The 26,247-nt window shown below is 37.3% G+C and overlaps 1 protein-coding gene across 2 annotated transcripts in view; it reads right to left on the bottom strand.

The window, feature by feature from the left end:
- The window catches only part of LOC138804113 (transient receptor potential cation channel subfamily M member 7-like), an 84,241-nt gene that overhangs the window by 28,638 nt on the left and 29,356 nt on the right, over positions 1 to 26,247 (bottom strand). For both annotated transcript variants that reach the window (XM_069988374.1, XM_069988375.1), the window contains exons 10-22: positions 25,869 to 25,941; positions 24,043 to 24,143; positions 20,975 to 21,109; positions 17,348 to 17,401; positions 14,853 to 14,993; positions 13,693 to 13,827; positions 12,441 to 12,721; positions 10,380 to 10,608; positions 8,412 to 8,567; positions 8,187 to 8,330; positions 6,066 to 6,194; positions 4,509 to 4,787; positions 870 to 1,044 (exon numbers count right to left, since the gene is read on the bottom strand). In XM_069988374.1, the coding sequence (XP_069844475.1) occupies positions 870 to 1,044; positions 4,509 to 4,787; positions 6,066 to 6,194; positions 8,187 to 8,330; positions 8,412 to 8,567; positions 10,380 to 10,608; positions 12,441 to 12,721; positions 13,693 to 13,827; positions 14,853 to 14,993; positions 17,348 to 17,401; positions 20,975 to 21,109; positions 24,043 to 24,143; positions 25,869 to 25,941 (2,032 nt within the window). The remainder of the gene's footprint in view (positions 1 to 869; positions 1,045 to 4,508; positions 4,788 to 6,065; positions 6,195 to 8,186; positions 8,331 to 8,411; positions 8,568 to 10,379; positions 10,609 to 12,440; positions 12,722 to 13,692; positions 13,828 to 14,852; positions 14,994 to 17,347; positions 17,402 to 20,974; positions 21,110 to 24,042; positions 24,144 to 25,868; positions 25,942 to 26,247) is intronic.

The raw sequence follows: 26,247 nt of genomic DNA, 5'->3' as shown, positions 1-26,247 counted from the left end.
TGCCAAAGGGCTTTTCAAACATCAAGTGACTAGACCTGCAATGTTTCTGAAGCTAGAATAGAACTAAACACAAACAAGGAAGAGAAGAGCTTTAATATCTACTATGGCAATGGTAAAAATAGAAAACTTAGTGTGGGCAAGGATTAGAATTAAATAATCATGAATTAGGGAAGATTTCCATATAAATATTTACAGCATACTCAGTAATACTTAGTGATTTATTCATCATTAAAATTCTCATAATAGCTAGCTGTATTATTCTTTTAAATGGTTTGATAGGCACACAAATGTTATTAATGGCCTTTCATTAAAGTTTTATAAACTGGTGTCTATTCTATTCACAGTTGATTAGGGGAGTAAAGACTTAAGAAAACAATGAAGGAAAGTGAGAAACTATAGCTAAAGCTATGTAACAACCACACAACAGGAGATACAGCATTAGAGAAACAGAGTACACTATCACCATGAAAACCATACTGACCAAGAAGCCACTCAACACAAAACTTAGCCAGCCTAAAAAGACCTATTTTAACACTATCTGAGAATAAATAATAACCATAATCATCTATTTGCCCACCACTTTAGGGTTGATACAAATTAACCAACCCTAAAGACCACTCTTTCCAGAACTTTCTGCTATGTGATCTAGTAAGTGGCCTCCTGGTCTGAGCTAATTTAGGTCAGATTTCCAATGCTTGAAAAAAATTCGAAAAAAACCTCTTATATTTTCAATTAATCCCCACCCTGAGTTACTTAATACACAGCAGGGTACTTAGGTTTGACTTTGTAGAAAACAAGAAATATTTCCAACAATGCAATCTGGTCTTAAAAATATAAACTAACCAAAAGACAATACTATAAATCCTTACCATCAATTTCATATGCATAAACTTCACCAAAAATCATCCAGTATGGATGAAACACTATGTCTTTAGCAAGAGTCCAAGATGGTTCTTCATGAGGATAAAGTATTGCCTTTCTGGGAACACCAAAACTAAGTAATACAAGAGCCATAATCACTACAATGTAGAACATATTGGCCACCTGTTAAAAAAATAAACATTGTCAAAATACAAGGCAACTGACATCTTAAAAATGTTTCTAATATGTGAATAGAAAAACAAATCTTTTGAGTTTTGTTTTGTAAATTCCTAGTAATGGTATTAAATTTCCTTCTTTCTTTCTTTTTCTTTTTTGGTGCTGGTTTCAGGGCTTGAACTCAGGGCCTGTATGGTATCCTTGAGCTTTTTTTTTTTTTTTTTTTGCATTAAGGGCTACTGGCTCCACCACTTGAGCCACAGCTCCACTTCCAACTTTTATTGAATAATTTATTGGAGGTAAGAGTCTTACAGAATTTCCTGTCCAGGCTGGCTTCAAACCAAGATTCTCAAATCTCAGTTTCCTGAACAGCTAGGATTATCAGCGTGAGCCACTAGCCCCCAGCTGTTCAGGGAAATCTTAATACTGTATATACCTTAATATCAAGGAATTTTTCATTTTAAATAGAAAAAAAAATCTGTGAAGCTAAGCAAGTCATTAGTATTTTTATCTCTATAATGAACTGTATTAATTTTGTTCAAACTGGAATTTGCCAACTCTGAGATAGAGAATCTTTTAAAGTACAGACACATGGGAAGATTTAGGAAATGAATTTCACCCTTTTCTAAAAGTTTTTTTATAATGGGGGAGCAGACTCTCTTGGACATTGTCTTTGTTAATTGTCCTTTGCTTACTTCATAAAACAAAGGTGTATTTAACAAGTGTCCTGAACTAGTGGCTGGTATGTGAAGTAAAAAATACAAAGCAAGGGCTGGGAAGGTGGCTCAGTGGTAGAGAGCTTGCCTTGCATCTCAAGGCCCTGGGTTCGATTCCTCAGCACCACATAAGCAAGAAGAAAAAAGCCGGAAGTGGCGCTGTGGCTCAAGTGTAGAGCGCTAGCCTTGAGCTGAAGAGCTGAGGGACAGCACCCAGGCCCAGAGTTCAGGCCCCACGACCGGACCAAAAAAAACAAAAAACAAAAAAAAAACACAAAGCAACAAAGCAATAGATTAAATCATGAATATTTGGGTAACAAGTTATTTTGCAAGTCAGGTAGTTAGTAATTCCTCTACTTCAACAAAATTGAAAATAATCTAATTGACTCACCACGTAATAATTCACTGAAACATAAGCTCTATACCTTATGCAAGATTTCAAATTGAGAAAAAATGCTTTAAAATATTTCTATCTTTAATTCCTATTCAAGCTATACAAATTCTCATTATTTACTTTCTAAAAGAGTATTTTCTCACGTTAACACATAATATTCATTCATAAATTTTAACCTAGGTAGGGAGAAACCCTCATACGAATCAAGATTGCATTTGCAATAAATGTGCACTTTACTATGAACTAAAAAAAAAAAAACAAACCAATCTATTTAATATGTTTTAAAATGAATATACTGTGACAATGACAATAAAGGCAGGAGTGGTCAAGGTACAATAAAAATACTAAATGTGAGGAGGAAACCAGTAGTTTTAGTGTATTTTCATTTTCTAAGCATTTAGACTAACTGGCAATGTCCGCCACGAGCCAGCCTACCACACTTACCCCACCTGACAATCAATTCCTTCTTCCACAGGCAGTCCCAGCCAGGCTGTGCCTTTCTACACCTGCTCTGTTACTTCCCATGTAGCTCTAACATTACGTCATCAGTGAATTGGACTGTTACAAAACAGGCTCATACGATTTCCCAAAATATTTTATACAGAGCCAGCTACCAATGGCTCATACTTGTAATCCAAGCTACTCAGGAGGCTCAGATCTGAGGATCATGGTTCGAAGCCAGCCCAGGCATGAATGAGACTCTTATCTCTAACAAACTGCTCAAAAAAGCCAGAAGTGGCGCTGTGACTCACGTGGTAGAGTGTTTGCCTTGAGCAAAAGAAGCTCAGGAACAGTACCCTGGCCCAGAGCTCAAGCCCCAGGATGGGCAAAAAATAAGTAAATAAAAAATGTTTTGTACAGGACAGCCCTCAAGCTAGACTGCAAAACTATTTTTTAAAATTACAAGATTTTTAAAAAGTCAAATTAGAGAAATGTGACTTTATAAAGGTCAGGAACTGTACTGCATTGCTCAGTAGTGTCTTGCACAGCAGTAAATAATAAACATAAAAAAGTATTTGACTAACATTTATGATTTGCCGCTAAGGTTAGAAAAATTAGATAACATAACTATCAAAACAATAATACTCAGCATTTTTATATAGCTTCTTCTACTTATAATTGCTTTATCCATCTAAACAGTACATCTTTACTAAGGAGAAACTAGTATGTAAAGGTTCTAGAATAAGTACTAGAGAAATAAACTATTGGGGTAGTTTACAGTCTATAAAGAAGATAAATAATGCAATAAGAATATAATTTAAGATATGGGGGGCTGGGAATGTGGCTTAGTGGTAGAGTGCTTGCCTAGCATGCATGAAGCCCTGGGTTCAATTCCTCAGTACCACATAAACAGAAAAAGCCAGAAATGGCTCTGTGGCTCAAGTGGTAGAGTACTAGCCCTGAGCTAAAGCAGCTCAGGAACAGTGCCCAGGCCCTGTGTTCAAGCCCAGGACTGGCACACACAAAACAAAGACTAGGCACAGAGACCGCTGGCATGGTGTGGTGCCTATCTGTACTTGCGGCACTCCCTAGGTAGGAGGACTGAGAGTTCAAGGCCAGTTTGAATTACAGAGCAAAACCTTATCTCAAAAAAATCAAGAGGTGATCCTTCTGTGTCAGCCTTCCAAGCAGCTGGCATTACAGGCATTCACTACTATAGCCTACTTAAAAAGAAAAAATTAAAGATCCATGGGATTATAGGATAAGAAAAGGTAATAATATATGACATAGGCTTAAAGGAAAACAAGGAAGAAACAAAAGGGTCCAAAGGATTGATTTCTTTCTTGTGATTCTGTGTAAGTATCTCAAATGAAAAGGAAGGAGGGAGGGAGAGAGGCATGAGAGAAGGACAGTAAAGCAGACATACAAGAGGTAAAACTAGGCAAGACTTGTGGATTTAACTTAGTACATTGATCTTTTGGAACAAGGCAAAAATCATTAAAACTTTAAAGATAGAGAAGTGACATACTCAATATTTGCATTTTGATATATCACTCTAGTCTATAGTTTGAAGACAAGCCAGACTGGTTATGATGAAAGAGATTACTAACCTACCTACTGAAGGTGCTAGAAGACATGGTCTGGTTTAGATTATAAGCAGTAAAGATTAAAAGAAATATACATATAGTTCCTGCTTTCATTATTTGTCTGTATACTGGCAAATAGTATTTTAAAAATGAAAGTATTTCAAGATAATACAAAACATGTTTTTCCTATGTTGATTTTAAAAAATTTAACGAAATGATAAGGAAACCAAATAAATATGAACTAACAGACATTCACCGGTTCAAGTTAAACTATGCTAAAAATTCAAGAAAATAATGAAACCCATTAGTAGTAGCAGACAGCTCTCAACTTACCATTTTTCCAATCATCATTACATAAGGTCCTGCCTGTTGATTTACAGCTAGAAAATCTAGCAAACGCACATACCAAAATATTATGTTAAGACAGTAAATTAATCTTCCAGCCACAAAAACATGATTATCATAGGCATTCTCAAAGTTCCACTTTGCTCCATATCTTAGTCCAAATCCAATGAAGAAAGAAATTATGGCAATTGTGTCGCTGACATTGAAGTAATCACTGAACCACACTTTAATCTTCTGGCTTATCTTCCCAGCTTCTGACATAAAGATCTGAAAGTTTAACAAGATTAAACAAGTTTCACTTTCTTCCTATAAAACATACAGCTTTGGGCTGGCAATGAGGCTTAGTGATAGAGTGCTTTCCTAGCATGTTGAAGCCCTGGGTTCAAGTCTTCAGTCCCACATAAACAGAAAAGGCCAGAAGTGGTGTTGTGGCTCAGGTAGAGTGCTGGCCTTGAGCAAAAAGAAGCTTAGGGACAGTGCCAGGCCCTGCGTTCAAGCCCCAGGATTGGCAAAACAAAACAAAACAAAAACCATACAATGTTCATTACATTATCATAGAAATTTAGTTACATTTTAATGTTTCAAAGTGCTTTTAATCTGCTATCTTGGTATTTGATGAAGCATATAATAAACCAAAAGTAAGATAGCAGAGGTAAAGATTTCTAATCAATGACCTGCTCCACTGAGACCACATAATTAAGAAACCAAAATCTTGAATTAGAATACTCGGCTTCACACTTGCCAGGTGCCCTATCAGTTAAGCAGTATCCCCAGTCCCATAAAACAATTCTGTAGACCTGGAATGCTGAAAAGGTGTTTTATTTTAAATTGAGATGGTAGTTAGACATACTTAAGAGAGTATTATTCATAGATACCATATGTGCAGAAATTAAATAATTCAATAGTTTATGTTGCTGTATCTAACTTATTTTAAAACATACACTATTTCTCTTGAATATAATAGAAAACACGAGAGGAATGATACATTCACAGCTTAAATACTTAAAATACTTAAGTTCTAAATATTAAAGTCTTCCTTTTGTGCCACTAATGGAATGAAATCCTATCTAAGACGGTGAATTTCCTTACAGAGCCATGTCCTACTATCCTGTGGATCCTCTGCTAAAAAAATAGAATCCAGTCTGAAACAATGCCTTTGTAATTGTACAATTAAACAATACCTTCTAATTTAGTGTTATAAATGTGGGACAGTACTATATCACAACTCTGTGATTGTTAGTAACCTGACTATAGAAAAATTAACAAAAAACATTATTTTTTGCCCAATTTTTACAGGAATAACGCACTGTATTAATATGTAAGATCTTACCTATATGGGGGTTTGATCATACAGAAATTAGCAAAGCAGTCTCTAAATAATGAAACACGCACACACACAATCCCCCATGTTCTATACTTCTATAATTTTACCATCCACTGGAATTACAAATACACATACCCACATATATTCTTATAATGAAGCAAGAAAGAAAAAGATCCTCCATATATACAGTAAGTTACTGGTAGGACAAACTAAACACATACCTCACGGACTTTCTCAATGGCATAGGTAAAAATATAAGCAATAACAATCCATTCTTGAACTGAAGGTAACTGTTCCATTTGTACAAGAACTACAAATGTATAAAGCATCAGAAATCCTAAGTATGCCAGCTAATAAAAAAAAGACATAAAGGTCATACAAATGAAGTTAGTAACAGAGCAAAACTATCATGGACATTTTCATGAATTACACAAACTTATCTGAGCACTATGGTAGGCTAGGGCTACAATAAAGGAAAAAGAAAATAGAAATTCCTACAGCCCCTAGGGTTGGCTATTTTTAAGTAGCCATTCATATGAGAAAAATATGAAAACCCCCACATTATTTCTACTAGTTGGGATAGAATTTGAGGGACTAGATAACTGAAATACACATTACCAGCACGTAGGAGGGAAGAATAAGAAGTTTCATAGTGAGAAGGAAATGACAAATTAGTCTCAGGTTAATGGGCATGAGAGGGAGTGAGAAAACAATGACTGAAGGAACAAATTCTGTTTTTGTTTTGTTTTGTTTCTTTGGGGGTCCGGTTGTGGGGCCTGAACGCTGTCCCTCAGCTCTTCAGCTCAAGGCTAGCGCTCTACACTTTAGCCACAGCGCCACTTCCAGCTTTTTTCTTTATGCTTATGTGGTGCTGAGGAATTGAACCCAGGGCCTCATGCATGCAAGGCAAGTGCTCTACCACTGAGCTACCTTCCCAGCCCTAAAGTAACAAATTCTGAAATGCTTAGCTTAGCACAAAGCCATTTGTAGTTTTAGGCAACTGTTCAATAGTGATAAAAATAAAAACAACTTAGGAAGTGGTGCTGTAGCTCAAGTGGTAGAGCGAGCACTCACCTTGAGCTGAAGAGCTGAGGGACAGTGCCCAAGCCCAGAGTTCAAGCCTCATGACCGACAAAAAAAAAAAAAAAAAAAAAGACAAAAATAAAAACAACTGAGAAACATGGAGAGACCTTTCCTGGGAATAGGGAGTCCAAAGCTCCTTCACTTAAGACTCATTCCCTGGTTCAAAGTGGGGGCTGATAATCATGCATATCATATAGCATGTCCACTTTGAAGAGAATGAGAGATTGACATAAAGAGCCAACTAGAAGTTTATAATAACTATACAACACATTCTGACATTCCCCCATGCGTATATGCTCTGTAGTATGCCAGTAACTCATTTTTCTATACAGTGAGAGAAAAGTCAATATAACAATATAGCAGGTAATCAAGCACATCATTAATACTCTTTATTATCATCAGCACTGCAAATAGAACTATTAAGAAACTTCCTTATATTATTTGCATTATAAGATACAAAGACGGGGCTGGGAATGTGGCTTAGTAGTAGAGTGCTTGCCTAGTATGCATGAAGCCCTGGGTTTGATTCCTCAGTACCACATGAACAGAAAAAACCAGAAGTGGTGCTATGGCTCAAGTGGCAGAGCACTAGTCTTGAGCAAAAGAAGCTCAGGGATAGTGCCCAGGCCCCAAATTCAAGCCAGAGGATTGGCCAAAAAAAAAAAAAAAAAAAACAGCTTCTGTTGGTAAATCTTTCAGCATTATTTCTATATTTTTGTATTTGTTACTCACTTGGAAAGACCTATTGCTATAAATTATCTGTTCAGTACATTTTTATTTCCAGTTAAAATTATGTTAGTATAGCCGGGCGCTGGTGGCTCACGCCTGTAATCCTAGCTACTCAGGAGGCTGAGATCTGAGGATCGCGGTTCAAAGCCAGCCCGGGCAGGAAAGACCGTGAGACTCCTATCTCCAATAAACCACCAGAAAACCGGAAGTGGCGCTGTAGCTCAAGTGGTAGAGCGCTCGTCTTGAGCTGAAGAGCTGAGGGACAGTGCCCAGGCCCAGAGTTCAAGCCCCACGACCGACAAAAAAAAAAAAAAAAAAAAAATTATGTTAATATGTCATTCTAGAACTTAGTAAGGTGGATGTGAAAGAAAGCCAAACTTATTCTAAATAAAAAATATATTTTTATTGATCAAGATTAGGAGTATAGACTCTTAGACCAAAGGTTTCCTAAAACAGACCTTTAAAAACCATCATTCTCCCCTAGCACCAAAACAAGACAAAAACCATGCACATACAATTTAAAAACATACCGTGTTGAACCAGAATTTTACAATTGGTGCATGATAAAAGGCATAAAACTTTCGTGTGATTGGAAGTTTTTTTGATTTTATATGTATTTCCATTTCATTCTTTCCTTCATTACTGTCCAAAATCTTTACTTCTTTAAACACTTCCTAAAAATAAAAATACATACATATATTTATTGTATACTGATTCACAATGAACATATTTACAATGGAATGTCACTTTCTTACCATCGGGATCTCTTCGGTTATGTTTTGAAAGTTGTTTTCGCTATCTTCCATTGTCATCTGATGGGCATCTTGAGATTGTGGGATGTGAGACATTTCAGCCTTGGTTTTATATTCCAGCATTAATATGGCAGGTGGAACTAAAATGCTTAGTATGACCTACAATTTTCAGAAACAGAAAAATTTGCATTTTAACATAAATGACATTTGAAAATACAATAAAAATCATTAGATTAAGTTATCCTGTGATTGTTTAGCCATTTGCTGTAGAAGTATAGGGGCAAAATGAATTTATTTTTTGTCGGTCGTGGGGTTTGAACTCTGGGCTTGGGCTCTGTCCCTCAGCTCTTCAGCTCAAGGAGAGCGCTCTACCACTTGAGCCACAGCACCACTTCCGGTTTTCTAGTGGTTTTTGGAGATAGGAGTCTCACGGACTTTCATGCCTGGGCTGGCTTTGAACCGTGATCCTCAGATCTCAGACTCCTGAGTAGCTAGGATTACAGGCATGAGCCACCGGCACCCGGATGAATTTTTTTTTTTATATAATATATTTAGAAGTTTTGTTTTGCTAGGTGGTACTCTACCCCTTGAGCTACTCCCCTTACATCTTTTTTTTGTGTGTGTGTTGTTACTGAAATAGTTTCATTGCTTATGCCTAGGCCAGCCTGGACCAGGGTCCTCCTATTTATGTTTCCCACATAGCTGAGATGACAGGTGTGCACTATCATGGTCAGTTTTTTTTACATGTGGTCTCATGAATTTTTGCCTCCTGAGTAGCTAGGATTAGATGTGTGAGCCACCATGCCTGGGCCAGATTTAACTATGTTATAATGTTGACAGCCCCAAATATTTTAATCACTTATAGACTAAATAAAATCAGGTTACATTGTGCACAGAAAATATATTTTTTGTTTAAGCAAGATGCTTAAAGGTGCTAGTACTTCATTTTATCTCTTATCTCTTTGTAAGTGCTCCATGTTGTAACATGATTTGTATTTCCATTTATAACTAAAATGTTAGTATTTTTCATTTTAGAAGTTAGCAATGGGGACGGAACTAAGCCAAGCTTATATGTTCCCACCTCTATAAATATATTGCTTATTACATATTACTTGCAAAATCTTTTTAATTTTTTTTTTGGTTGATCGTGGAGCTTGAACTGTAGGCCTGGGCACTGTCCCTGAGCTCTTCAGCTCAAGGCTATAGTGCTCTACCACTTGAGTCACAGTGCCACTTCCAGTTTTCTGGTAGTTTATTGCAGATAACAGTCTCATGGACTTTCCTGCCCAGGCTGGCTTTGAACCGTAATCCTCAGATCTCAGCCTCCTAGTAGCTAGGATTACAGGTGTGAGCCACAGGTGCCCAGTTTACATGCAAAATCTTAAAAGCATAACAAATCACAATTGTGCAAGAGGCTTTGTTACTTTTTCATCATTATTTTCAGTAGAAGATATTTGTTATCCACTTACAACAACTTAAACTATGCTTCCTACTACATTTCTATAAGAGAATGATGTAAGAGATCTAAGATGTAATGATGTAAGAGAATAAAAAAGGAAGTTTCAAGTATCATCTCTTATTATGAAAAAAAGAAAAGACCAGCCATTGTTTTCAAACTTTTGACTTTTAACACTAAACATATGTGTATACTTAACCACAACTATGGGTATATGGATACAATCATCCATATGCTCAGAATTTAAATTATCCTTTCATAAGGCAGTAACTTTTTTCATGGCTACATTTAATGTCAACATTCCCCAACATCTTTTGCCTTCATACTTCTCATTCACAGAAGGCCAATAACTAAACACACTTGAATAAAGTGTGTTTCATTATAAACACACACAATAGGTAAATATATGAATATGAAACAATATGTACATATACATGTATACATACATGCATATATATTCCTCTATTCTTTATATCTAATTGCATACATTAAGTCAAATTATTTCTAAAGTGTACCTTATACCAGGAATTTTTCCTCATATTCAGCCTGCCCATCCACATATCAGATAACAACATTTGTGTACAGGTATGGGCTACAAAAGGCCTAAGTCTTGAAGAAACTGCTAGCTTCAAGCAGGTTGAATTACTCCAGTTTTTCAGTTCATAAGTGAGTAATTTCATAGCCATGGTTTCATCTTGTCTGAAGGATTGTTCCAGTAATTCAACTGCAAGCTGACCAAAATCACTACAAAAGATAAAGACCAAAGTATACTAAAGTTAACAAACTGCAGTGGGGTTTCTTTGTTGTTTTCTCTTGTTTTGTGCTGGGAATTGAACCCATGGCCTTCAGCATGCATGCAAGCACTCTTCAACTGAGCTTCATCCCTCAGAAGTTCTATAATCTTAAAAGTTTTTGATATTTTCCAGTATTATTTATGGAACGATGAGCCATTAGAATTATGGTAGCTCTGTGTTCAGAAATTTATGACTATGGAAATCACTATTTTTAAAAAAAAAAAAGACAAAAAAAAAAAGACTGAAAAGGTGAAACCCAGCATCCTTTCTCTTGGTCTTAAAGAACACTGTATATACAGTTTTGTTGGAGACAAGACTGACAATGATACATTCATTGTCTTTACATCTTATTTCAAAGAAAAAAAAATGGGACCAGGGACTAACCTAATCAAGAGAAATATGAGTCTGAACTCTACACTAAGTAATCCCAGGATCTTTATTCAAGTTATTTTCAATATAAATTGTTCATTTCCAAAACAACCCACTTGGGGACAACAAGATCTAAGTGTCTATTATAAAACATCTTCAAGTATTTTGATAATCCTGCCAGGCAGTGTTGGCTCTGCCTGAAATCCTAGCTGCTCAGGAGGCTGAGATCTGAGGATTGAGACTCAAAGCCAGCCAAGGCAGGAAAGTTCGTGATGCTCTAATCTCTAATTAATGAGACTGAGGTCTGAATATTGCTGTTCAAAGCCAGCCAGGGCAAGAAAATCCATGAGAATGTTATCTCCAATTAACCACTAAAAAGCTCAAGTGGTAGAACACTAGCCTTGAGCAAAATAGCTTAGGGAGAGTGCTCAGGCATTAAGTTCAAGCCCCAGGACAAGTATGCGTGCACGCACACGCGCACGAGCACACACACTCACACTCACTCTCACTCTCTCTCACACACACACACAAAATACTTTGATAATGCTTCTCCAAGTAAACTGTTAACCACAGGAACTACTTTATTCTTCTATGTATGTGATTCTATCACTCCAACTGTCTTCCTAGGTTGGAATGTAGTTCATTTCCTTAGATTACCATATACCTCTAAATTGACTTCCTTTCCTTACCATTCCAAACAGAATTCTTACTCTAGTTGCTATAATTTTAAACTATCTCTTCTGGCATATTTTGCTTTCTTGCCGAAATATTCAATTCTTAAATTACAAAAAGGAATACAATAAGGTATGACTATTAGTATTATTTTGGTGGTACCAGTGATTAACTGAGGGCCTCTTGTTTGTTAGATAAGTCCTGTACCACTTAAGTCATGCCTCTTTTGGTTTTTTAAATTTGTTTTTTAGGTAGGGTCTTGCTTGGGTGAGCTTTGAAAGGGTTCAAAGGTAGATTATTAATCTACCTCCCAAATAGAGGGGATTACAGATGTGCACCACTAAAACTGGCTGTTTCCCAACTAAAAGAACAAAACAAGAACAACAAAGACATGATGCAGGCTGGGCACCAATGACTCACATCTGTAATCCTAGCTACTCAGGAGGCTGTGATGTGAGGATCTTGATTCAAAGCCAACCTGGGCAGGAACATATGTAAGATTATCTCCAAATAACCATCAGAAGTGGAGCTGTGGCTCCAAGTAGTAGAGTGCTAGCTACGAGCACAAAAGCTAAGATACATTGCCCAGGCCCAGAGTTCAAGCCCCATCACTGACCCCACCTGCATTGCACATACATATGCATTTTCTCTTCTCTTCTCTCATTGTGTACATAGCACTGTTACATTCACTCAAACATCGTTTAGCATTTTTAGGTTGTGAGAGGATAAAACAGCACTTACTTGGAATACTGCTTGAGTTCTTCTGAAGTGTCATCAACCAGGTCACTCTGCTTTGCTTCATATGCCATTGAGCGATAGATCTTACAGGCAACCAATGCTTTAGCCATTGATTCTTCACCATGCTGCCATAAGAAGCGGGCCATGACCTGCCTCTTCATAAGGCAAGCCCAAATTAACAATTCATTAAGTGGATAAGGAAAGCGCTTTGTTTCTGGATCATCAATATCCACAATTTCATCTTTGGTTCTTTTCTTCCTTCCTTCTTCCATACTTGTATCAATCTTCAAAGGAAAATAAACGTTGAAGGCTCATTATAGTAAGGTCATGCAACATTCATGTTAGTGTAAATTTTGGGGGGGATCAAGGCAAGCAAACTACCGCTTGAGCCACAGCGCCACGTGTGGTTTTCTAGTGGTTTATTGGAGATAAAAGTCTCACAGACTTTCCTGCCCAGGCTGGCTTTGAACCTCGATCCTCAGATTTCAGCCTCCTGAGTAGTTAGGATTACAGGCGTGAGCCACCAGCTAGTGTAAAATTTTTATAGGATATTCTTTTCTTAATCCATTTTTGCTAAAATACCATTTCAACAAAAAAGGCCTATACTAAAAATTTCATAAACTGAAGAGCACACTATTTCAATTACTATAGATAAAATTTAATTTTAATGAATACAAATTTAAGTAATCCTTTGTTGTGTATATTAAAAACTTAATAAAACAAGTCAGTTAAAATTTTTAAATTCGGTTAACACATCTGACCTAAATATGAAAAGCTTAATAGAATCATTAGTTCCTAAAGAATGTGCATGTAAAATATGAAGATTCAAGGATATGAATTATTAGTTGGGCACCAATAGCACACATTTGTAATCCTAGCTAATCCTAGCTAATCAGGAGCTTGAGATCTGAGAATCAAGGTTCAAAGCCAGCATGGGCAGTCATAGCTGAGAGCTTCATGAGGAATGGCTCAAGAAATGGAGCATCAGCCTTGAGCAAAAAAGCTAAGCAGGAATAAGAGGCATTGAATTCAAGTGCATATATACATGTACATATGTGTACATACACACACATGTGCATGCACACACACACTCAACTATTCCAAATCAAAAGATAATTCTCACTAAAACAAGTAGTTTTTGTTTAATAATACTAAATAAAGTACAAAGTCAAAATCTAGAAAGGGTATTATTTACATTAATACAAGTGGTGAACTAAATAAACCTATTCTCTTTGAAAAATATAAACAGATATACCTTTGGTCTGTAGGGCTGTGCTGTTTTAATGAAATGATTGTGCCTTGTTTTTTCCTTTTTATCTGCTCTATTGCCAAAAGATTCATGGCTCTTCCGCAACTGGGGAGTGCTACTGGAAGCATTTCTGCCAGATCTCTGAAAATGAAAGCTTATTAGCACTTATAGACTTAAATCTGCTACACAGATTGGTAACAGACACATTATAAAATTCAAGATATAAATGAAGAAATGTCTGGATAAGTTCAAAAACAAAATATTTAGGATTTAAGATTTTGATCATAAATGCTTTTTCATTTTTGTTTCCCCCTTTTTTTTGAGACATGGTCTTTCTACTACATTATATAGTCCAGGGTAGACTCAAATAATCCTTTTACATCAAATATTTTTAATAGCCTCTTGGTTGCAATCTCTTAAATTTTACTTTTAATCACTATTTTAATTTACGGTACTTAGGGCCTTAAGGCAAGCACTATACCACTACAGCCATTTCTCCAATCCGTTTTTGCTTTAGTTATTTTTCAGATAGGGTCTTACTAACTGTCCAGCTGGCCTCAGACTACAATTTTTCTGGGAATACAGTTGTGAATCACCACATCTAGCTATTCTTTGAGATGGTGTCTCACTAACTTTTTTTAACCTGGGCTGGCCTTGAAATATGACTGTCCTATCTCTACTGCCCAAGCAGTTGGGATTACAGGTATGAACCACTATACCCAGTCACCTAACGTAAGTAGCTCTTTTTCTAAATTGTTTGAGTTGCTGGGGATTGAAATTAAATGCTCATACAAAATATCCAAATGTTTTACTACTTAATTACATCCTAGCCAGCCCTATAACCTCTTAACTAACATCCAAATTGTATGTGTTAACTTTTTACTATTTTTCTGTACAAGTTAGGCAGACAGCAACATGAAGCACGTCATTTGCTAGTGTCTTACATTCTCTTACAAAGGGACTTTGAGAGCTTATCTGGAGGTTCTAGCCATGGGGGCAGCTTCAGCAGAGAAAGATACAAGGGGAAACGTCTATCTAGCTAGATCACCACAATCAACCTAGAGATCACAGGTAGCAGAAGAAGCAGCTAGATCACTTTCACATCCTAAGATGTGTGGATTAACTCCAAAATACACATACCAGCTTCCCCCCAAAATTTTACATACCCGGTTACTTCCACCAAGACTATTATATATTAACCGAAAACGTTTCCGAGTGTAGGTGCATCTGTAGGTTCCTCCCATAAGATATTCAATAACAAGTCCTATATCAATTAGAGTGATCTTATATCCTGGAGGAAGATTTCCCTGGAAACAAAAAATCAATTTTCAACAGATATATAATATTCTATAATTTTTACATGCCATGCCCACAAGAATGCAGGTCTACTCTTCAAAATGAGAAATGTTTGTTTCAAGAAGAGATTAGCCAAGCACTGGTGACTCATGACTGAAATCCTACTACTCAGGAGGCTGAGATCTAATGATTATGGTTCAAAGCCAGCCCGGGCAGCAAAGTCTGTGAGACTCATCTCCAATTAAACACCAGAAAACCTGAAGTGGCACTGGAGCTGAGGCCTTGAGCTGAAGCGCTACTATGAGTAGTTAGGATTATAGGCATGAACTACGACCACTACCCACCTCAATTAACCAAGATGAATACTGTTTCATAAAGAAAAGTAAATCTGTATTGGATACCAGTAATTTAACTGACTATAAAATTGGTGACAAAGTTTAAAACTTCTTTTTTTTTGTATTAGTATGAGAGTTTGAACTAAGGGCCTGGGCACTGTCCCTTAGCTTTTTCACTCAAGGCTAGAGTTTTACCACTTAAGCCAGCTTTTACTAAAAACCACTAGGTTAACGGGAAAATAAAATCTCACAAAATTTTCTTGACGAGAGTGGCTTCAAATCATGATCCTCAGATTTTTTTTTAAATAATTTTATTTAATTTTTTTGTTTATGTGGTAGCAAGGAATCGAACCAAGGATCTCTCATGCATGCCAGGCAGGCACTCTAATACTAAGCCACATTTCTTTCCCGATGCTTAGATCTTAAGTCTCCTGAGTAGTTAGGATTATTGTAAGCCACCCGTGCAGACACATTTAAAATAATTAATTCACAAAGAATATGAACAGAAGAACAGAATCAACTTAGTGGCCGTGGACTAGCTTTAGACTGTAACAATGAATTCAGTCACTACCAGTGCTAGAAGGTTTAAAGAAGAGAAGTATTTCCGCTTTTCAGTCATTTAGATCACCACTTTGTAACCCTCTATTTCATTATTCACTATCTTTTACAAGGGTACAAATTTCTAGTGAACAAGTTTTGCTGAAAGTCAATCTCAATGATCTTCCGTTTATAGATCAATAAACATCATAAAATCTATCATATTCTATCTGGATGACTAGAAGTCTAGGCAATCAGTATTCATTTCATAAACTTCTCTGTTGCTTAATTTTTTGTCAGCTTCTTTTGTTTTTTTCTTCTTTTTGTTGGTTGTGGGGGCTGAACTCTGGGCCTGGGCGCTGTCCCTCAGCTCTTCACCTCAAGGCTAGCGCTCTGCCACTTGGGCCAAGTCACCACTTGTGGCTTTTTCTGCTTATGTGGTGCTGAGGAATCGAACCCAGGGCCTCATGCATGCAAGGCAAGCACTCTACCACTGAGCTACCTTCCCAGCCCTTCTTTTTGTTTTTGATATATTATACTCTACTTTTCTGTTAATACAAATGTTACACCCTTATTTTACCTTGTTCAAAATGTTGTCATTTTAATGCTTTTTTTTTTTTTTGGGGGGGGGGTCTGAGATCAGGACTCCAACTCTCTGATCACTCATTGGCTGGTGTTCTATGAATACAGTGACACTTCTAACCTGGTAATTTGAATTTTTTTTTTGTAAACAAATCATGTATAAGTGATTTAACAAAAAAAAAATTTGTTCAAACAGGAACCAATATACAAGGACACGTGCACCTCCATGTTTACTGCAGCACTGTTCGCAATAGCTAGGATATGGAAACAACCTAGATGCCCCACCACAGATGAATGGATCCAAAAATTGTGGTATCTATACACAATGGAATATTATGCAGCCATTAGAAATGACAAAATAATGGCATTTGCAGGGAAATGGATGGAGCTAGAAGGAATTATGTTGAGCGAGATAAGCCAAGAACGAAGAGACAAACAGTACATGGTCTCCCTGATAAGTGGATGATGAATCCAAAATGTTAGGTGATATGACAAAACTAACAGGACTTAAGAAACAAAGAACTCCCACTCATCTGGTTGAACCACTACCAAATATCCCCATGCTGCTGATCACATATATGGTATATAACATGTGAGCACCGTTATATATTACAGACTGTGATAGACAATTTGCTCCAGGAAAGTTAGAATGAACTTGTGATTTTAAATGAGCATCATTATTCCACAATACTGTGAATTTCCGGAAATTAAGTAATCACTTAATCACAATCAAAAAAAAAAAAAAAAGAACCTCGGGGAAGGGAGGGAGGGAGGGGATGGTAGGGGGAAAACAATGGAGGGGGTAACAATGTTCAAGAGGAAGTGTACTCATTACCTCACTCATGTAACTGTAACCCTCTGTATAGTATCTTTACAATTAAAAAAAAATTGTTCAAAAAATAATTTCTTACCTGTTTGACGTCTCGAACAAGATGGAATAGCATTGGATTAGTTGGACCTTGTTTCTGAAGGGAGAAAACATTAAGAACTGAGCATTATTTTCTTCTAAAATAAATTAAAACATTCTTTCTTTTATTTCCATTTTTATATAAAAAGCTTTTTGTATAAACTGTGATGTTTTGGAGTTACTACAACAATGATAAAGACATAGTCTTTATCAAAAAGTTAAAAAATTGATGGGGCTGCGAAGGTGGCTCAGTGGTAGAGCACTTGCCTTGCATGCTCGAGGCCCTGGGTTCGATTCCTCAGCACCACATAAGAAAAAAGCTGGAAGTGGCGCTGTGGCTCAAGTGGCAGAGTGCTAGCCTTGAGCTGAAGAGCTGAGGGACAGCGCCCAGGCCCAGAGTTCAGGCCCCACGACCGGACCCAAAAAAAAAAAAAAAGTTAAAAATTGAAAAAAGAAGTTAAAAATTGGGCTGAGAATGTGGCTCAGTGGTAGAGAGCTTGCCTAGCACGCATGAAAGCCCTGGGTTCAATTGTTCAGTACCACATACACAGAAAAAGCAAGAAGTGGTGCCGTGGCTCAAGTTGTAGAGTACTAGCCTTGAGTGAAAGCAGCTCAGGGAAAATACCCAGGCCCTGAGTTCAAGCCCCAGGACTGGCAAAAAAAAAAAATGTTAGCCTTCTTCATAAGGCAAGTAAGAAAATGCCACTGCTTTTAAATGAAGCCAGGCATTAAAACATTTGCAGAAATGTCGTTTTTTTTCCCTCACCTATTTTGTTCTTCTTTAAGAATGTGTTATTGACTAGGGTATATCTCAGTGACAGAACACTTCCTGAGGCCCTGGGTATAATCCCCAGCATGCACAAAAAAATGCAAATGTTAATATGTAATAAATTCATTATTGTTATTTTAATACAAATTAACAGATATTTCAAAAATCTCTCTTTTACACTCTAGCATGGTAAATGCCAATACATATAAATAAAAGCATTTGAACAGTACCTCAAAGTCCACAATAAGGGCTGGGAAGTTGGCTCAGTGGTAGAGTGCTTGCCTTGCATGCCTGAGGCCCTGGGTTGGATTCCTCAGCACCACATAAGCAAAGAGAAAAAAAGCCGGAAGTGGCGCTGTGGCTCAAGTGGTAGAGCACGAGCCTTGAGCTGAAGAGCTGAGGGACAGTGCCCAGGCCCAGAGTTCAGGTCCCACAACTGGATCCCCCCCCAAAAAAATCCACAATAATTTTTATTAAAATTAAGGTTTCATAACAAAAGCTTGAATATCTCTTCTTTGTTGTAAAAATCTCTACTTTGTTTTACAATTTTAAAAAGTTTAAAACTTTAATAATTCATGCTGAAAGTACTTATTACCTTAACAACTTTGAGTTATACAATTAAAAAAATTACTTGTGTTACTAATATAGTCAATTTTCATTTAATTTTCGGGGAGGAATTTCTTGTCAGCATAATGAACAATCCTCTTAATTTTCACATCTGATAACCAGAGACAACATAGTGCTACCCAAGTTCAATGTAACTGCACTAAATACTATTAAAGTAAAAATCCAGGAGGTGATAAATATATAAACCTCCTTCAAATGCAATGTATAACTCAGAGAGAAAGATGGAACTTTTTTTTTTTTTGTCGATTGTGGGGCTTGAACTCAGCCTGGGCGCTGTTCCGGCGCTTTTCAGCTCAAGGCGAGTGCTCTACCTCTTGAGCCACAGCACCACTTCCAGTTTTCTAGTGGTTTTATTGGAGATCAGAGTCTCACAGACTTTTCTGCCCGGGCTGGCTTTGAACCATGATCCTCAGAACTCAGCCTCCCAAGTAGCTAGGATTACAGGCATGAGCCACCAGTGCCCAGCAAGATGGAACTATTCTTAACCAGACCAACATCTTGGAAGCAGTGGCATCAAAGCTCAGCTGCAAACAATGAATAAAAACCTCAATAAGCTAGTAGAAGGAAAAAGTCCAATACTTTATGAGTAGTAAGTACTTCTTTTAAAACCCTGTATTTTCAGAAGTGTTGGTGGACAATATAGATGAAGACAGAGGGGAGAATAAGAAGGCCAAACAAGGAAGTCAGCTGTGACAAAATAAGAGTCTCTGCAAGTCCAGCTGAAATTATGAGTGCTATTATATACATATTGGTGAGTCACCAAAGTTCTCCAAAAAGTAGAAGATATAGCAAAATATGTCATTACAAAGTAGGTAAAGAAACCTAGACAAAGAAATTAGATTTTTGAAAAAAGTGGTACTGAGATTGGCAGGAATGACTAGCTAATTACAAAGACATTAGGAATGAAAATAAGAAAAACAGGCACAAATGGATGGCTGGACAGATACCAGTTTGCAAAAATCTGTTATTAGAAATTTAGGATTGAGGGACTGGAGGCATGCCTTAGTTGGTAGAGTGCTAGCCATTGAACAAAGGGGCTGCAAGTACTGAGTTTGAGTCCTAGTCTTGGACTTAGGGGGAAAAAAGGAGAAGTAAAAAAAAGCAAGAATTGGGACACAGTTCCTCAAAGCACAGCTCAATGAAATTTGCATTGGTACCAAAGAATACCACTAGCCTGGTCACTATTTACCCTCTCCAAGACTAGTGACATAAAACTTCAAAAGAAATAAGACTTTCTTTCTTTTTTTTGGGGTCCAGTTGTGGGGCCTGAACTCTTGGCCTGGGCGCTGTCCCTCAGCTCTTCAGCTCAAGGCTAGAGCTCTACCACTTGAGCCACAGCCCATTTCTGGCTTTTTTTCTTTTTGTTTATGTGGTGCTGAGGAATCGAACCCAGGGCCTCATGCATGCAAGGCAAGCACTCTACCACTGAGCCACCTTCCCAGCCCCTTTCTTTCTGTCAGTTGTAGGGCTTGAACTCTGGGCTTGGGCACTGCCCCTCAGCTCTTCCGCTCAAGGCAAGCGCTCTACCACTTGAGCCACAGCACCACTTCCAGTTTTCTGGTGATTTATTGGAGGTAAGAGTTTCACGGACTTTCCTGCCGGGGCGGGCTTTGAACTGCAATCCTCAGCTCTCAGCCTCCTGAGTAGCTAGGATTAAGGCATGAGCCACTGGTACCTGGCTATAAGAAAGACTTTCTAAGAAGGGTAAGTTTTCATAAGCCCTAAGTAAGAAAAATAAAATGAGTAGGCTAAAAGAGGATATCATATCAAATCATCAATGTAAAAAATCAAAAAAGAGAAACTATGTATAATTTTTCCATAGACAGGAAATTGTTTGCTCAACAATCACAAATATTGACTTGCTACTTTTAATGAGTATAAGAGAGGGAAAGGGAGTTAGGACTGTTACGTTTGTATCTTTTTTTTTTTTTTTTTTTTAATGGTTACTTATAGGGCTTGAACTCAAGGCCTGGGCACTATCCCTGAGTTTCTTTGTGCTCAAAGGCTAGTGCTCTCCCAATCAAGCCACAGTGACACCTCTATCACTTTTTATACGGCTGTGGTGACAGGGAGAGCTCTCCAAACTTAAAAAGGTTTCAGAATGTCATACAACCAACTCATCAGAAAACTGGATGCCTTTTCCCCATATAATACAGCTAGACATTACCAACAGAAATAGGTATGTTCAGTTAAAATAACATTTCCTAAAGATGAAATACTTTTTCAAGCACTTACAGTGTTGTAAAGTTCTTCCAGTCTGGGAATGGTAAGGAATTTATGCATGCTTACTCCATTTTCGATAAGAAGTTTTACAAATGCAACTCTATCCATTACAAGAGCATCAAGCATAGCTTGTTCCAAGGATCCAACCTAAAAAAGTATCAAAACTAATTAACACATTTCACATATTCTAATTGTTGGTCTAATTCTAATTTGTCAGTCATGGGACTTGAACTTGAGGGCTGGGTGCTGTTTCCTAAACTATTTCACTCAAGGCTAGTGCTCTACCACTTTCAGCCACAGTGTCACTTGCAATTTTCTGGTGATTAATTGGAGATGAGTCTCACAGACTTTGCTGCCCTTGCTGGCTTCAACTGCAACCCTCAGATTTCAGATTCCTGAGCAGCTAGGATTACAGATGTGAGCCACTGGTGCCCAGATACTGTTCACTTCTAAATGTAAGTCTTTATAAAGTACCTACTTGTTCCTAAACAATTTTAGGACAAAATTAGAAAAGATGAAACTGGTGTGGTAAAATCAGTCCTGTAATCCTCTCTACTTGAAAGGCAGAGATGGGGAAGATCACAGTTTGAGCCTAGCCCAGGCAAAGAAGTTAATAGGGGGCTGAGAAGGTGGCTCAGGGGTAGAGTACTTGCCTTGAATGCATGAGGCCCTGGGTTGAATTCCTCAGTACCACATAAGCAGAAAAGGCTAGAAGTGGTGCTGTGGCTCAAAAGGTAGAGCACTCTCCTTGAGCTGAAGAACTGAGGGACAGCGCCCAGGCCCAGAGTTCAGGCCCCATGACCGACACCAAAAAAAAAAATGTTAATGGGATCCCCATCTAAACAAATAAGCTGGGCACTGTTGGTTATGTCTGTAATTCTAGCTATGTAGGAGGCTTAGGCAGATTAAGACCACATCAGAAAAATAAAAAAAAAAATGTAAAGAAGCAGAAAGAACGAAAAGGTAGGGAAGATGTGTGTGTGTGTGTGTGTGTGTGTGTGTGCGCGCGCGTGTGTGTGTGACATTTTAAAAACATATCTAAGGATAACATTCCATAAATATTATTTCTGTAAGAGAACAAATGGTAAATGTGAGGGAAAAGGCCACGAAGTCCATCATCAATTAAATTTGGGAAAAATATTTTACAACAAACGCTCCCGATATTTTTGAAAAAAGGAGATGAAAATTTTACTAGTAACAAGCCATTACTAACTTTTACAGGGTAGGGCTAATAGATACCAGAAATCCTGCAATATGCTGGACATCATTTAAATAACAAGTGTCCCACAAACCACACAACTTCCAGTGTCCTGTTGAGGCACATGAGTGAAAAAAATGAGGCCTTGCTAGGCACTGGTGGCTCACACCTGTAATCCTAGCTACTCAGGAGGCTGCCATCTGAGGATTACAATGCAAAGCCAGCCTGCGCAGGAAGAGTCCATGAGACTCTTAGGTCCAATAAACCACCAAAAAACCATAAGTGGCACTGTGGCTCAAGTGGTAGAGCGCTCACCTTGAGCTGAAGAGCTGAGGGACAGCATCTAGGCCCAGAGTTCAAGCCCCATGACTGACAAAAATAAATAAATAAATAAATAAATAAAAATGGGGCCTTCTGCTTTATACACCTGAAGGTTGGGTGCTGGTGGCTCACACCTAGGGAGGCTGAGATCTGAGGATTATGGTTCGAAGCCAGCAGCAGCAGGGCAGTCCATGAGACTGTTCTCTCCAATTAAATACAAAAAAAAAAAAAAAGCTTGAAGTGGAACTGTAGAACTGTGGCTCACTAACCTTCTAGCTTGAGCACAAAAGCTCAGAGACAATGCCCAGGCTGTTAGTTCAAGCCACGGGACCAGCACACACACACAAAATTTGAGACACAACTACCATGTAAGTCAGGCAAAGACAAAAGAGTACTTATATACAAATAATTCACTCTTCCCCCTCCCCATATACGTGGATGATGTCTGCACTCAGAGAATTTCCCATAATTACTGTAATTTGCTGTTTACATTTATTTCATAGACTTAAAACAAAAAGATCTAGCTTATCATATCTGTAAAGGTGGTGTGATGTTCTAAGGGACAGATGAAATGAACAGACACAGACATGTAATAAAAAACTTACTAATAACAAGGCTGGAAATACAGTAAACAAAACTTTTCATACTCATAAAATTTACTTCTGCATGATAGAAAAAAATCATAAGTAAGTAGTAAATGAGAGACTGCAGAAGAGAGAGGTCTAAACATCCAAAGGAGTAATGAGTTCTCTTGCAGCTATAGCAAGAGTTCTGAGAGTTCTGAAGATTTGTGCAAATATGCAAATTCTATTAAAAAAAATAACAGGTATTATGAGGCAAATATACTTTGTTAAATTCCAAAATGTTCTGGATATTGTGGAAATGTTAAGTAATCTAATTTTGCACTAGTGGCAGAAAGGTAAAATGTGAAGTTCTAGCAAATACAGCTCTAGCAAATAATTAATAAATTGGTCAGTATCTATAGGGGAATAGGTCCGGGATCTCAGATACCAAAATTCAAAGGTGCTACTTATATAAAATGGTGCAGTAATCTGCATATGACATACACATAGCATGGCTGGGAAGGTGGCTCAGTAGTAGAGCGCTTGCCTTGCATGCATGAGGCCCTGGGTTCCATTCTCCAGCACCACATAAGCAAAAAGGAAAAAAGCCAGAAGTGGTGCTGTGGCTCAAGTGGTAGAGCGCTAGCCTTGAGCTGAAGAGCTGAGGGACAGCACCCAGGCCGAGTTCAGGCCCACCAGACTCTCCCTTCCCCCCCAAAAAAAAACAAAAACAAAAAACAAACAAACAAAAAAAGACATACACATACCCTCCAGTAATGTAAAGTCATCTTTTGATTACTTGTAATAGCTAGTAAGTAATGCTGTTATCATTCAGGAAGTTACAAGAGAAAAAAAAGTCTATACAAGTTCAGCAAAATCATTGTAAGTGCAACAACAGAGAACACAATCTTTGGCTAGCTGAGTCCAGAACACGGAACTTGTGCATATGAAGGGACCACTGTACTTAGTTTAACTGTATAGATAGATTATTTACATACCAACCATTGCTGTCCATACACAAATACATGATTTTTGGCAATGTCAACTCTATCCCATGCCAGTGTAAGGATCAGCTGGTCAAATGCAGATGCATTAGTACCTAATTGAATAAAGAAAATAATTGTCAAGTTTTTCTCCATTAATACAAGAACACTTCTGAAAGCTCCCTACCACCCTTTAACTTACACAGCAGGTGCCAGCCACCATTCTGAAGTAGCCTGCCTCAAAGAGATAAGATTAACCCCAGGATGGAGAACTTTTGTTTTTCAAGTACAGAAACTACACAGTCTCTCATTGCAAACAATTCAGAATGCAGAAACTGAGAAGAAAACAAAGAGGATCTGTTTCTATCACAGAGCCAGTACTAATAGAATTCAAAAACTATCTTTTCAGGTACTTCTCTGTGTATATAGAAGCTCATTCATAAACTTAATTATTTATTTTTAAAAAAGCATCATATTACATGAAGTATTCAATAGCTTGAATTACACACTTTTCTATCAGACCTTAGCTCTAAACAGTGTAGATTCATTTTGTGTGTTTATACCTTATTTTTTATTTTGCTTATGTGCTAGTCCTGGGGCTTGAACTCAGGGCGTAGGCACTGTCCTTAAAACTTTTACAATCAAGGCTGGCATGCTACCACTTGAGCCACAGTTCTACTTCCAGCTTTTTGGTGGTTAATTAGAGGTTAAGAGTCTTACATACTTTCCTGCCTAGGCTACCTTTGAACCTTGATCCTCTGACTTCAGCTGGCTGAGTAGGATTACAGGAATAAAGCACTGGTGCTCAGCTGTATTTGTATTTTTTGAAGGTGAACTACATAACAATCACTCCAATTAGTAGGCAATTGGGTTATTTTGTACTTTTTGCCACTTATATTTTAGTTCACATGTTTAATGATTTAAGTAGGATTACTTCGTAGAATGTAAGAATATGCACTTTAAGGCTTTTGCTATATTCCTAAAATATATTTCAGAGAGTGTGCATCTACCACCACAGGTATATGATCCCCATTTAGCGCACTGGTGGAGTAGGAATGCTTCTATGGCCTCTTGCTCTATCTACCCGTCACTTCAGAGCAGACTTATGGAACATCATTTTTGTTTCTTCTTCTTTTTTTTTTTTTTTTTTTTTAGGTCTGAGACCAGTACTTGGACTCAGTACCAGCTGCTTTCACTCTCTGGCTAACACTCTCCAACTGAGCCAAATTTTCAACCTGTTTCTTTTACTCTTTTGGTCTGAGACTAGGAGTTGAACTTGGTACCTGAGGCTTTCATTCATTAGCTACTGCTCTACCAACTAAGCCATGCCTCCAACTCCTCATCTTTGTTTCTAACTTTTAAAGAGATTTTTCACTGTTCTATCAGTTGATTGTCTGGTGAATTACTGAGAAAGAAACAGTACATTGTGCACATATATCAGTTTCTTAGTTCTTGAATATACCACTAGTTTTCAGATTTTTCCTTAAGAAAAGTAGCAAATTTAAGAAGTTGTAACTAATATATCTATTGACCAAATATCAAACTACTTTTAGACAATTATTTCCAGCTGGTTAAGAATGTGAAACATTCTTAAAGAGCAAATTTTAATTAAATAAATCTAGAATAAACTATAAACTATAAGTAAACCTTTATAAACTTAAGTTAACTTAAGTAAACCTCTAAGATAAAAATAAAGTTACCTATAGCAATTACATTCATCTATTGTGTCTTTGGTGAAGAAAACATGAAAACTTCAGTTCCTATGTATTCAGGCAAATGAAAATGTCCTTCCATTAAATAAATAGGCCAAAAATTAAAGATACCAGTTTTTGAAATCTTACCTTTTAACAGTGCAGTAAGAATTGCTACATCTATATCTTGATGTTCTTCTGATCCAATGTGGAAAACAGTAATCTGTTTAAAGATTAATTCATAACATTATACATTTGTAATTTAAAGGTCAGCATCATAAAAAGAAATTCCAAAGTATGTGTATATATGTATATATGTACTATTTACTACATTTATTTATTTACTTATATTTATGTGTGTTCACATAGATTTATAAATCTATAGATATAAATATAAATATATATTCAAGGAAAAGAGCCTAGAAATAACTTCATTTCAATCCCCAAAAACATATCAGGAAATTAAGGCTTTATCATTTATCAAATTACTTAGTTTCCTCATATAGGCACTTTTTAAAAAAACAATTTG

The sequence above is a fragment of the Dipodomys merriami genome, unplaced genomic scaffold (assembly GCF_024711535.1).
Source record: "Dipodomys merriami isolate MVZ:Mamm:240054 unplaced genomic scaffold, mDipMer1.0.p SCAF_357, whole genome shotgun sequence".
Lineage (NCBI taxonomy): Eukaryota > Metazoa > Chordata > Mammalia > Rodentia > Heteromyidae > Dipodomys > Dipodomys merriami.
Note: the sequence above shows the minus strand (reverse complement) of the source record. Positions and strands in the feature narration are given on the sequence as shown.